This window comes from Mustelus asterias, chromosome 21 (genome assembly GCF_964213995.1).
Source record: "Mustelus asterias chromosome 21, sMusAst1.hap1.1, whole genome shotgun sequence".
Taxonomy (NCBI): Eukaryota; Metazoa; Chordata; class Chondrichthyes; order Carcharhiniformes; family Triakidae; genus Mustelus; species Mustelus asterias.
This window is the reverse complement of record NC_135821.1, coordinates 66526268-66541094: the sequence shown is the minus strand read 5'-3', so window position 1 is coordinate 66541094 and position 14827 is coordinate 66526268. Positions and strand designations below refer to the sequence as shown.

At 43.1% G+C, this 14827-nt stretch overlaps 1 protein-coding gene across 1 annotated transcript; it reads right to left on the bottom strand.

Annotated features, from left to right (window-relative positions):
* Nucleotides 1–100: 100 nt before the first annotated feature.
* Nucleotides 101–13905, bottom strand: pef1 (penta-EF-hand domain containing 1). Its single transcript, XM_078238100.1, has 5 exons — nt 13822–13905; nt 8087–8549; nt 6524–6679; nt 2909–3052; nt 101–2215 (listed from the first exon to the last, which is right to left on the bottom strand). The coding sequence occupies exons 1-5, from the start codon at nt 13843–13845 to the stop codon at nt 1986–1988; spliced, it is 1017 nt and encodes a 338-aa protein (XP_078094226.1). The 5' UTR covers nt 13846–13905; the 3' UTR covers nt 101–1985.
* Nucleotides 13906–14827: the final 922 nt, after the last annotated feature.

Here is a 14827-nt window from a genome sequence, read left to right as displayed (position 1 = left end):
ATGGGTGGAAATTTTAGATAACACAAGCCTAAATACAGGGGCACACACACTGTTCCAAAATTTTGGATTAAAACGTTATGCAAAAGAAAAAGCAAATAGGTTAAAAGGATAGCATTTAATGTACTGCTGACGACAGTTCTGCGAACAGTAACAACCTGAGATTTTTTTTAAATTCCTTCATAGGACATGGGCATCGCTGGCTGGCCAGCATTTATTGCCCATCCCTAGTTGCCCTTGACTTTGTAGTGACTGATACAACTGAGTGGCTTGCTAGGCCATTTCAGAAGGGCAGTCGAGAGTCAACCACATTGCTGTGGCTCTGGAGTCACATGTCGGCCAGACCAGGTAAGAACAGATTTCCTCCCCTAAAGGACATTACTGAAGCAGATGTTTTTTTCTGACAATTGGCAATGGTTTCATGGTCATTGGTAGATACTTAATTCCATTTTTTTTTATTGAATTCAAATTAATGATAATATCACTAGGTCATCGCCTCCCCATAAAATGCTGTGGATGCCAACAAACCCCAATATAAAACTGTTCACAATTCTAAATCACATTACTTGCTAACATTTTTATGAATGCGAATGAATTCAGTTCATGGCATATTTATTTTTTGTGTTTAAATGATGCTGAAGATTACAGAGATACAGTACTGTTGCAAAGGCACAAGTATAGGTTGGTGTTTGTTTATATGCTGCTAGATTCACAACCAGTAAAAATGATAGCTGCAGTCCAAAAATATTTAATCAACTTGTCCAAACCTCAGCAGTACAAACAAATCCAGCACTAATCATTATCAAGTTTGCAAAAGGCTTACACAGCTTCTGTGTAGAGTTCTCCTAGAAGACAACTGAAACACAAAATCTGATGCGATTTTTTTTTATTGCGCTATTGATGTTTCTTGACTGATTCCGGGGATAACAGGATTGTCATAGGAGGAGAAATTGGGTCAACCAGGCCTGTGTTAACTGGAGTTTAGAAAAATGAGATGGGATCTCATCGAAACATATAAAATTCTGACAAGGCTGGACACACTGGATTCAGGGATGTTGTTTCCTCTGGCTGGGGGCGGGGGTATCTAGTACAAGGGGTCACGGTCTCAGGATAGGTAGAGTATTTAGGACTGAGGTAAGGAACAATTTCTTCACTCAGGGTAGTGAACCTGTGGAATTCTCTAATACATTAGGCTGTGGAGGACAAGTCACTGAATGTACTTGAGGAGGAAATAGATAGATTTCTAGACACTGAAGGCATCAAAGGGTATGCGGAGAGAGCAGGGTGTGACATTGAGACAGAAGACCAGCCATGATTATAATGAACAGTGGAACAGGCTTGATGGGCTGAATGGCCTCCTCCTGCTCCTATTTTTTAATTCCTTATATTTCCCCATGTAATAAATCACAATCAGGATGTCGCTGAAATTTTCTTTTTAATTTTTGGGAGGCAATATGGCAAATAAAAAAATCAAGATGGAAAAAAGTATGATCTATTCCATGTATGTAATGTTACTCTATACAAAAATTAATAAAAGGAGTTTTGTTGGAATGACACCCATTTCGAATCATAGGCTATAATTCTGGACTATGTTGCACAGGGTCATTCTTAAACACCGAATCCACTTTCTGCAGGTCACTACTACGTTGGAAGTGGATTCAAACCAAAACGTTATTCCCATTTGATTTACAGCAAATTTTAAAAATAAGCATATACTTTAATAGATTCCAAGCAATGAGTGTTTGTTATATGCAAATACATTACTAAATACAGTGCTATAATTACAGTGCATTGAAAGTACAGCATTGGTCCATAACTGGTGGTACAAGACGTCACAGCGCTGTCAACCATTTCAAATTGCTCCCTTTGTTCACATTACACTTTAAAACTTGCAACCCTATTTTTAATCAATTTAGTCGACCACAGTAGGTGAATGGACACTCAACCTAGCTCTCCCAACTGCTTTCCTTTGCTGATATCACAACAGATCATAGCATGCATGATACAGCAAGAATGAGGAAGTCCTCATAACTGATGCGGACATTTCCAGTACGGCTGGTGTCTTTCTCTTTGAAGGCGTCGGTTGTACTCTGTAGCTGTGTACAAATCTGGATGAAACTGTCCAGCTGAATGGTGGACTGAGCTGTTCTTTGTGCGTACCGTGTTGTTAGGAACTGGACAAACTGTGGGCTTAAGTTGTAACCCATTTGAGAGAGAGCTGCAAAACAGAACAAAATTCAAACAAAGAAAAAGTGCAAAATGTTATAAAAGATCCTAATAAAAGATTAATGAGCATCTAATTAAATTTCAATTCCAATTTACACAGTAAATTAAAGTTACTTGCACAAACATAGCGTATGCTATGGACCAAGTGCTGGAAATGGGATTAGAATAGATAGGAGCTTGATGACTGGTGCAGGTATGATGGGTCTGTGCTGTAAAGCTCTGCGACTCTAGGCAAATCATGGAAGCAAATTACTGAGGCTGACAGAAAAACAAATATCAAAATCCAGAAGGATGGATTGATGAAATAAATGTTAATTGATACAAATTATAAAAACCAGTTTAACAATTTTACTAAATCTCAATTGTTCAACACACGTCATTATTCAGGACATTTCTATCCAGTCGAGTGAATATTTTACACCAATGAAAGAACTTGAACTTTGATAATCTTCAACCCGTGATTTTTAATTACGTTATCACATCGACCCACTTCACCCCGTTAGTGTACAGTTTTTGTATTCAACTAAGCCTATGGTAAACAAAACCATGTTAATCCTGCTTCGCACCCATCAACCTCTCTACTGCTCTCGTTTTGTTTAATTCAAAGATCACTCTGTACATTGAGATGCAATCACCGTGACGTACACACAAGGAAAACAAACACAAACCAGCTCCTTTGCCTCACCTTGGTGTAGCTCCTGGGGGTTTATGGTTCCTGATCTATCCCGATCAAACTGCTGGAACATGTTGCGCCACTGCTGAAGAAATCCCCACAATGCAGAAAATCCATACATATCGATCTTACCAAGTTTGTTTTTATCAAACATATCTGCAGGGACGAAAGGTTAAATTGCCTTCAAGAATTTATCACATGCAAACTCAATAGTTGAGCCTGAGAAAAATGAAAACTACTCTGGGATGAGCATCAGGGGCAGTTGGGAGAGGGACGAACACCAGGCAAGACTTGCGCACCGCGTGGTACTAGCTCAGAGTAGCATTGCGTTGCCAGTAACCTGAGTAGATCACCTAATGGGTGAGTGATCTACTCTTAATCCTTGTTAAAAAGATAACCCAAGTTTTTGTTTGAAAGTAACATACCCTTTAATTGATCATAATTTGCTAAAACGAATAACACACGATACACTGAAGCCACCAAGAGCATACGATAAATCATTTTGCACAACGCTGATATAAATTAAACGGATCTTTATACTTCCCAGATTGATTTTAAAAGAATATAATTTTCTAACACACTAGCTCTATCATTTAAAACACTTGCTCGATGCTGAACTGAAAACTTTCAAAAATAATTCACTAAAAATACTGATTTTGCAGGAAGGCACCTGGGAAATGATTCAGTTGAACTCAAAATGGCTTGCTGGCCTGTCATTATAATACTTTCTTCCAAAAATAAAACTTTGCTTGCTTCAGCAGCCCCTAAAATTTGGACCAGATGTCACTTTGATCACCAGTCCAGAAAGAAAGGCCCATTTCATCCTCAATTTACAAAAGAGAGAAAGCCAAATTCAAATCTGGTTTAATTGGATCAATTAGTTAGCCCATTTAGCAGCAGTAATGCACTTACATTTTAGAAAGATAAACAGGGTTTATATTGAGTTAGTATGTTCTGAGAAGACAAGGTTATGATTAACCAAACCAAGATATTGCATATTATGGTCAAGTGGCACATAATACCATATTAAATTAAAACTTAAAGTATGCTTTCACTTTGGATAAATTACAGGCAGTCTGAACAAAACCCCAACAACCAGTCACAAAGTATTGAGAACAACAGTTTTGATTTTATTCTTTAGCTCTAATAGTTTTCTCAGTACCCTTCCCCTGGTGATTTTAATTGTTTTAAGTTCCTCCCTCCCTTTCACTTGCAGGTATTTCTCAGATGCTTTATGTGTCCTCTACTGCGCAAAGTATCTGTTCAACACTTCCACCATTTCCTTATTTCCCATTATTAATTTCCCAGATTCACTCCCAAGGGGACCAACGTTCTCTTTGGTTACTCTTTTCTATTTTATATACTTGTAGAAATTCTGCCCATCTATTTTTATATTCCTAGTCAGATTTCTCTCATACTCTCGAATATCTCTCGTGTTTTTTTCCCAGTAGGCTTTGCTGGTTTTTAAATTCTGTCCAGTCATCTGTCCTGCCACCAATCTCAACAGAATTGTGAGCCCTTTCTTCTAGTTTATTATCCCTTGGGTAACCACGAATTGTGCATCCTTCTCCTTGAATCTTTCTTTCTCAATGGAATGTATCTTTGCTGAGTGTTATGGAATATCCCCATAAATATCTGCCACTGCATCTCGACTGACCTACCCCTTAATCCAATTTCCTAGTCCACTTTAGCCAGCTGTCCTCATACCCTCGTAATTGCATTGTAAAGTTTAAAAACTTGTCATAGATCTACTCTCTCTCTCAAACAGAATGCAAAATTTGATTGTTGCATGTTATGAGCTTTGAAAAGTCACACAGATTTGAAACATTAACTCCGTTTCTCTGTCTACAGATGCTGCCGAACCTGCTGCGTTTTCTGTTTTCATTTCTGATTTCCAGCATCTGCAGAAATTTACTTTTATTTGATTATGTTATGATACCTGCTCCAAAGAGGTTCTCTTACTATGAAGTCAGGTCTAGAAAAGTCTGCGCCCTGGTTGGCTCTAGAATGTGCTGTTCTAAGAAACCATCCCAAAACACTATTAACTCATCTTCAAAGCTACCTTTGCCCATCTAATTTGTCAACTCTATACTTAGAATAAAATCACCCATGATTATTATTACATCTTTCTGATAATCTCTCTTATTTCTCATTCCTACAGTGTAACTACAAGGGCCTATAAACTACTTCCACAAGTGACTTCTTACCGTTGCTATTTCTTATCTCTACCCAAACTGATTTGACACCTTGATCTTTAGAACCAAGGTCGTTTCTCACTATTGTAATAATGCCATCCTTATCTAACACAGCAACCCCATTACCTCTTCCTAGCTTTCTGCCTCTCGAAATGTCAAGTACCCTTCAATATTCAGGCCCCAGCCTTGGTCACCATGCAGTCATATCTCTGCAATGACTATCAAGCCATACATATTTATTTCTATGCTGTCAATTCATCCAATTTGTTATTAATCCCTAATATTGCAAACCCTTTGCCAATTTACTCTTGGTTCAGATAATAATGCACAGATTATTCCCTTTGAGGCTCCGCTTTTAAATTTACCCTTAGCTACTCATAATTCCCATGCAGAATCTCTTTCTTTGTCCTAACTATGTCACTGATACCTACTTGGACCACGACAACTGGATCCTCCCCTTCCCACGCAAGTTCCTCTCCAGCCCTAAGCAGATATCCTGGACCCTGTCAGCATGCAGGCACATTGCCTTCTGGACTCTCACTCTCAGCCACAGAGAACTATGTCTATCCTCCTGGCTATACTGTTCCCGACAACCATTACACTCCTGTTTATTCCCTCCACTTGAATGGCTTCCTGTACTATGGTCAGCTTGCTCATCTATCCTGCATTCCCCCCCTCTCATCCGTACAAGCTGATAGACCCTCAAACCTGTTGGACAATTGCCAGGGCAGAGAGTCCTCCATTCTGCCTGTGAGTAAGTTTAAAAAAGATGAGAATCATAGAATTCCTACAGTGCAGATGGAGGCCATTCGCTCCATTGGGGCTGCACTGACAACAATCCCTCCCAACCCCAGCCCCACAACCCTATGTATTTATCCTGCTAGACCCCTGACACTAAGGGGCAATTTATCATGGTCAATCAATCTAACCTGCACATCTTTGGACTGTGGAAGGAAACCGGGGCACCCGGGGGAACCCCACACAGACATGGAAGAACGTGCAAACTCCACACAGACAGTCACCCGAGGCCAGAATTGAACCCAGGTCTTTGGCACTATGAGGGGCGAACACGGTAAGAAGTCTCACAACACCAGGTTAAAGTCCAACAGGTTTATTTGGTAGCAAATACCATAAGCTTTCAGAGGACTGCTCCTTCGTCAGATGGAGTGGAAATGTGCTCTCAAACAGTGCAAACAGACAATTTTGTCTGTTTGCACTGTTTGAGAGCACATTTCCACTCCATCTGACGAAGGAGCAGTGCTCCGAAAGCTTATGGTATTTGCTACCAAATAAACCTGTTGGACTTTAACCTGGTGTTGTGAGACTTCTTACCGTGTTCACCCCAGTCCAACGCCGGCATCTCCACATCATGACAATGAGGGGCAGCAGTGCTAACCACGGTGCCGCCCTAAATTTTCAGTTCCAAACTTACTGAGCAGCATGTAGCAGGTGTCATCATTAAACGTTGACCAGTTGCCATTGACAAGTGCCTGCTTGAGTTCCTTCAGCGAGATGTAGCCACTATGATCTGCATCCACCGACTGGAACCAGGAATAGGCTTCGGGATCTATACCTGCTGGTACACCACCTGCACAATAGCAAGTTTCACAATGTTATTTTAAATGGGGAATAGGGTGGGCTACAATACAAATAGCAGGAATGAACAAGAGATTAGAATGAGAAGCATTTAAGATTTGCATTTTCCACTTAATTGAAAGCCACATTCCCACTTAAAAGGTCTAACAAGAGAGATAAAAATCTTAAAAAGAGATAAAAAATTTTAAAGCCTTCCAAGCAACAATACTAAACGGAAAATTTATAACAGACCAATTCTTAAAGAGACAAAACTAATGGCAGCTTATTGTAACGTATGTGCCCATTAAGACCAGGCCTGGAATGATTAACAGAACAACACGCCTTATTTTTGTCAAAATATAGGTAGACAGCCCAAGTAAAATCTGTTCATTAAATGACATAATCCAGTCATGTGTAAATCTCGGAGTAAATGAAAGTAGGTTTTTCTGCACAAGCTTAAACAGAAGTCACATTGAGTATCTTATGTATTATAACATATATTTTCTTAAATACTCAATGTCTTTTATGAAATGTTTCCTCAGAGATCTACCTTTTTGGGTCTCATTATCTGTGGGCTGTTCCAGTGGCATTGCTGAAGGAGAGAGATACTGTATATTCCAAAGCAGTTTCAGTTACTTTAATGAATGTGGCAATTTCCAGCAGGGAAATGTGTTACTGGCTGGGGACTGTACATTCACTACAATTATCCCGTTTCACCACATTCATGGCATTCTACAGTGTTATAATGTTTAAACCTCTTAAGTTTGCCAACAGCCTCATCTCAAAATACAACCTAAAAGGCCTGGCTATGATTTAGACAACATAACTTTTAAAAGAATATTCTGGGCAAAGTTTTGTAACACAACTTCAGGATTCCGCTTACAGACCTCCCTCAAGTGCTAACTGATCTATTTACTTCAGAATACATGCCTCTACTACACAACCACAAAGGTAAGAGAGACACTGCACGATCAAGTTACAGCGCTTGACATTGATTCCTAATTGGTACATTAGTACCCGAGGTGGTTTCTTCTCAAGTTCCGGTGTTCACACACTTGTACACACAACAGTCCTATTCACTGTTCTGAGTGCCTGACATTTGAATCCAAGAGTGCGGCATTGAAATTGAGACGAGTTCCAGATCTCAGCCAGCCTGCTTCAAGGGATAGTTCAGGGAGAAAAGTAAATAGTAAAAAGTAAATATCCTGTTGCCCCACCCCAAACGTTGTTAACTTACTGGCTGCATAAAATGGAAACTGAATACTACAGCTTACACATTCACCTCCAGAAGTGTTACGTGGGCAATCCTACTGCTCTTGGAAGAGTAAATCTGATTTAGTTCCTCAGGTCATTGACATTAGCAAAGCACATCTCCGATTTCCCTCCAGAAACAAGCCAGCTTACTGCAACAGATAGTTACCAGCTGAAGGAGCACCTGATCCATATGGCCCTTGCTGTGGAATTCCATATGGCTGTCCTCCATATGGACCACCTGGTGCTGGCCTTCCATATGGTCCTGCTGAAGGTGCACTTCCATATGGTCCTGCTGAAGATGCACTCCCATATGGTCTTGCTGAAGATGCACTCCCATATGGGGCCCCTGGAGCTGAAGGTCCATACTGGCCTCCTTGCGCAGGGGCTCCAAAGTGCCCTCCTGGTGGTGGAGCTCCATATGGTGCACCTGGTGCTTGGTTTCCATATTGCCCACCTGCTGCTGATGTTCCATAAGGTGCGCTCGGTTGTGGCCCTCCGTAAGGACTACCTGGTGGTGGACCCCCATACTGGCCAGAATGGGGGCCATATTGACCTCCAGCTTGGTGTTGCCTCGAGAAGTAGCTGCCTGGTGGAGCCCCTGGTGCAGGTCCTGATGATCCAGGGTAGTTCTGCAAGATGAAAGGTAAATTATATAACACAATTCACAAAGGCCAGAGCTAATGGTGCAAGTCTATGTACCATTCCACTTGATGTATGAACAGAATCCATTACCAAAAAGAATCAAAACCAAATGTTGGCAGTATGACAAGTCAAAAGGCGGCATGAAGCTGGAGAGAAATCCCAAGTAACAACTGGGAGATGGAGAACAAGATTGGAGTGGGGGGAATGGTGTGAAGTGAAAACAAGTTTGATAAATGGAAGGATAATGACAACACAAAGTCAAAGGTTCATTTGTTTTTCTCTTACCAGGTATTTATATATTCCCTGTTGAGAAACATGCCACTGGCGCACCATCCCCCAAGTGGTTTGAAATATTTTGATATGTTGCATTGTGAAACACAATAAATACCTCTTTACATTTCAGGGTAGCAGGGAGATACATCTCAGGGGATGGTTATTCCTGTCCTTTCAGGAGTTGCCCAGGTCACGGTCCCATCCTCAAGGTTACCAACAGTAGCCAATGGCGGAAGCGTCAAATTTTCCGTGGCAATGGTGAAAGAACCTCCAGGGACAACAGCTACTCAGGTGAAGGATCCTTTGGGACCAAGACTTCTGTTTCCTTGAAGCTCACATGAGGACGGCAACAGGAAACAACCTCCTGCATTCTTGTCCCTAGTCTATTGCTCACTCAAGTTGTAAATAGGAGGCTCCAACGAGCAACCGGAGAGGAAAGCGCAAGACCGCGAAACGGGAAGAAATGAGTGGGACTACCTGTTTTTGAGCAGGTTACTACTATAACATGCTACATTTAGTTACAAATTCATTTGGTCATACTAAAATACTCTGAATATTCAGTCAGCAAAATTCTAATCATAGAATCCCTACAGTAACGAAGGAGGCCATTCGGCCCATCAAGCCTCCTCCGATAACAGTCCCAACCAAGCCCTATCCCCATAACCCCATGTATTTACCCTGATAGCCCTCCCCGCCCCCGCTGATAGTAAACAGCAATTTAGCATGGCCAATCCATCTAACCTGCACATCTTTGGACTGTGGGAGGAAACCAGAGGAAACCCACATAGACATGGGGAGACTGTGCAAACTCCACACAGACAGTGACCCAAGAAGGGAATCGAACCCGACTCCCTGGCGCTGTGAAGCAGCAGTGCTAACCACTGTGCTGCCCCAGGGCACAAAATGAACATTTTTTTGCTATTTTAAAACTACACTTAGAAGAATACATTGGCTGACTGTTGATCATATACTGGGAGGTATATCCCACAATATCAAGGCACATATTGACCAGTGGCCGGGGGGGGGTAATCCGAAACGTATACACACCACACATGTGCCAGACACGACAGTTGTGATAGAACTAAACTTAACCAGAGTGGGAAATTCATATCCTTATATGATGTTTCATTAACCAGACTTATTGCGAAACAAAAAGCTCAGCTAACACAGACGACGAGTAAACACGAGCCTTGGTCTGGAGAGGCTGTACAGTCAACCATAGATTCAATTGCACGGCTACAATAACAGGACATGAACAAAACATCTACACCAGTGTGCCATTCTGGTTAATAGTTATTCCCTGTCAGCACATCCGTGGGATGAACAGAATAAGCAATTCGGAGCAGCCGCTCATGCATAAATGTAACTTTTTTTTGAAAGGGATAGCTGTTCACAAATATTTCAAACCACTTGAGGAATGGTGTAAAAAAAACATGTTTCTCAACAAGGTATAAATGACAGATGAGAGAAAGACAAATAAGCTATTGACTGTGTGTCATCATCATTATTTCCCCCAGCCTGCCAGAAGAAATGTTTTATCCCACACAATCATCATGAATCTGAGGCTGCCTCTGTATCTTTCTTGCTGTCTGATGGCCTACATCTCTTTCTGAGGAAGCCTTCAGGCTTCTGTACTGGCTTTTGATTGGAGACGAAGAAAGTGAACAAGGTGGAAGAGGCACATTGCCTCAAAAAGACAGCTGTAGTCCACAAATCCACCACTCCTGGAGCAGTATCCACGTTAGCTTATAAATCCCTCCAAATAAACCGCAAGAAACTACAAAAGGTCCTGAATGAAGCCCAATCCATCACACAAACCAGCCTCCCATTCATTTATTCTGTCTACACTTCCTGCTGCCTTGGAAAAGCAGCCAGCATAATTAAAGGACCCCATGCACCCCGGACATTCTCTCTTCCACCTTTTTCCGTCGGGAAAAGGAAACAAAAGTCTGAGGTCACGTACCAACCAATTCAAGAACAGCTTCTTCCCTACTGCCATCAGACTTTTGAATGGGCCTACCTCGCATTAAGTTGATCTTTCTCTATACCCTAGCTATGACTGTAGCACTACATTCTGCACTCTCTCGTTTCCTTCTCTATGAACGGTATGCTTTGTCTGTATACTGCGCAAGAAAATACTTTTCACTGTATACTGATACATGTCAATAAAGCAAATCAAAACCTGCCTTGAAGGACTGATATCTGCAAGGACGGCAAGGAAATATTGCCTTCTGATTGTTGGAAAGATAATGGAAAATAATGTGGAAAAATGTGAGGTAATCCATTTTGGTAGAAGGAACAGATGTGCAGAGAGTTTCCCAAATGGTAAATTAGAAAGTGTAGATGTACAAAGGGAAATGGATGTCCTTGTCCATAGGTCACTGAAGGCTAGCATACAGGTGCAGCAAGCTATTAGGAAAGTTAACGGAATGTTAGCCTCTATCGCAAGAGGATTTGAGTACAGGAGTAGTGAGGTCTTGCTTCAATTGTATAGGAGCTTGGTTAGACCCACACCTGGAGTACTGTGTGCAGATTTAGACCCCCTACCTCAGAAAGGATATTATTGCCTTAGAGAGAGTGCAATGAAGGTTCACCAGACTTATTCTTGGGATGGTGGGACTGTCTTGTGAAGAGAGATTGGGCAAAACAGGTCTGTATTCTCTAAAGTTCCGAAGAATGAGAGGTGATCCAATTGAAAACTACAAAATACTGAAAGGAAAAGACAGGATAGGTGCAGGCAAGATGTTTCCGTTGGTTGGGGAGTCTAGAACCAGGGGGCACAACTTCAAAATAAGGGAGATGTCATTTAGGTCTGAGATGAGGAGAAATGTCTTTACTCAGAGTATTTTGAATCTTTGGAATGTTCTACCCCAGAGAGCTGCGAAAGCTCAGTCAGTGTATGTTTACGGCAGAGATTGATAGATTCCTGATTAACAATAATGTAAAGAGTTATGGGGAGAGTGGGTAAAAGGCATTGAAGTGTCCGATCAGCCATGATCATATTGAAAGACGGAGCAGGCTCGATGGACTGAATGGCTTATTCTTGTTTCTATGTTCAGATGCTCCTTTAAGCTTATCTTGACAATACCTTCTACCAATGAAATGGCACTGGTAAAATCTAAGACCAAAAGAACTCTACTGTCCAAGATCAGGGAGAGATAGTTGGAATTTCTTGGGCATGTAATAAGAAATCATGATTTAGAAAATCTGATGCTGGTGGGAAAGATCAAGGGCAAAAGAGATTAAGACAAAGAATGATCTTTTTAAAAAGCCTCGCAAACTGGATTGATGCACCAATGACAATGGCACACAAGTCTACAGCAAGGAGCTCTATGGTCACCAATGCCCTCTTAGGGCATGGTACCTGAAGAGAGAAAAAGAGAGATCTTCGTAGTGTCATTTTAAAATCACACCACCAGGTTAAAGTCTAACAAGTTTGTTTGGAATCACAAGCTTTCGGAGCGCTGCTCCTTCATCAGGTGAGTGGCTCCACTTTGAGCCGGCGGTTTGCGGTGTTGGTGGCAGCCATGATGTGGAGATGCCAGCATTGGATTGGGGAGGCACATTAAGAAATCTCACACCAGTCCACCTGATGAAGGAGCAGTGCTCCAAAAGCTCATGATTCCAAATAAACCCGTTGAACTTTAACCCAGCGTTGAGAGACTTCTTACTGTGCCCACCCCAGTCCAACGTCTGCATGTTAGAATGCACAATCTGAAATTTTCTTTTTCATAGAATCCCTACAATGCAGAAGACGCCATTTGGCCCATTGAGTCTGCACCAACTCTGACTGAATATCTCACCCAGACCCTCTTCCCCCACCCTATACCTGTAACCCCACACATTTACCATGGCTAATCCCCCTAACCTACACATCTTGGGAAACCAAGAGGCAATTTAGCGTGGCCAATCCACCCAACCTACAAATATTTGGACCGTGGGAGGAAACTGGAGTACCCGGAGGAAACCTACACAGACTGGGGAAGAATGTGCAGACTCCACACAGTCACCCGAGGGCAGAACTGAACAGGTTCCTGGCGCTGTCAGGCATCAGTGCTAACCTCAGCTAACAGGATCAACTACACCTGGAGCTGCTGGACCTCCAGTCCACATCCCATCACCTGGGGAGCCTCGAAGGGTAGCAGAAGATTTAAACATATAAAGGGCAAAAGAGATTAAGACAAAGAATGATCTTTTTAAAAAGCCACGCAAACTGGATTGACGCACCAATGACAATGGCGCACAAGTCTACAGCAAGGAGGTCTATGGTCACCAATGCCCTTAGGACATGGTACCTGAAGAGAGATCTTCTTTGTGTCATTTTAAAATCACAACCCCAGGTTAAAGTCCAGTTAAAGTGGCAGTTTGAAAGTGCTCAATAGGTTCAATGCCCGAAACTAAAAAAGTTCCAACCTGAAGCAAAAGATGCAGAATAATCACTGCCCCAGATATGAGAAGCTTACAGGTGTGGTGGGGCAGTGAGGGAGGTGTCTCTGGATCTGGGCCTTCCTGGGCTAAAGGGGTTTGGAGAAATCCCTTTCCAAATGTGTAAATAAACCCACAGGATCGCTGACTGATCCGATAACCAGCCCCGAGTCCGGCCTCACACCTGGAGCAGCAATTCCAGAGGGGAATTCCAGCCACCAGCTCTCTCCTGGAAGGGAGGACTCTGCCCTTCGGCCCCTCTATCCCCACCCGTGCCCTGGCCGCAGAGAGAGCTGGGGCTGGAGCTCCCGGGGCACAGCCTCCCTCTCTCACCCCGGGGGTTGGTGCTCCCCGGGCTCGGTCTCCCCTCACTCAGCCCGGGGCCGGAGCAGGCCGGCCCAACGCCTCGCCCTCAACTTTCAGCCCAACTTCCCTCCCGGGCGAGGCCGCCTCCCAATCAGCGTCTTCTTCTGCTTCTCCTCCCACTCCCCACTCCCGGTTGCGGTCCAGGCGCTTCGGCCCGAAGCCCCGCTCCTGTTCCCCCTCTCCTCAGGTACTCACCGAGCCGTACGGGTTGCTGGCCATCTCCGACTGAACAACAACAACCCGCCGCGCTCGCGCCCGCACCCGCCCGCTCCTCACCCCATTGGCCCCTTCCCCCACTGCTCCCTGGTCGCTGATTGGTTCGTTCTTCTGTCAATCACTAGTTGCCACGACGCGCCCTTTATGACGTCTTCTGCCTGTGACCTCAGACCGTCACGTGCTCTCCGCCCCCCTGGGTCTCAGGGAGGAATGGCCCTCACTCACTCCCCCTGCAGGCGCTGCCTGACCTGCTGAGTATCGTAAGGAGTCTCACAACAGCTAGTTAAAGAGATGTGTATTGTCCCTGTATGATGTGTATTTCGCAAATCTCACTGGCTGTCCTATCTGGATGTGGAGATGCCGGCGTTGGACTGGGGTAAGCACAGTAAGAAGTCTCACAACACCAGGTTAAAGTCCAACAGGTTTATTTGGTAGCAAATACCATAAGCTTTCGGAGCGCTGCCCCTTCGTCAGATGGAGTCCTATCTGGAGACAGTACACATCTCTTTAACCTGTGCTTAATGCTCTCTCCACTCACATTGTCTGTACCTTTAAGACTTGATTAGCTGTAAAGACTCGCATTGCAATCATTATTCATTATTCTGTAAATTGAGTTTGTGTCTTTATATGCCCTGTTTGTGAGCAGATCTCCCACTCACCTGACGAAGGAGCAGTGCTCCGAAAGCTAGGGGCGTTTGCTACCAAATAAACCTGTTGGACTTTAACCTGGTGTTGTTGGACTTCTTACTCTGTTTACCCCAGTCCAAAGGCGGCATCTCCACAACATGTATTGGGATACAGGGAAAAGTATTTATTGCACCTCAAAGCATACCTTTCATAGAGTACATAGGGGAGAAGGAAAGGAGAGGGTGCAGAATATAGTGTTGCAGTTATGGATTGGGTGTAGAAAAAGATCAGCTTAATATATGGTAGGTCCATTCAAAGGTCTGATGGCAGCAGGGATGAAGCTGTTATTGAGTCAGTT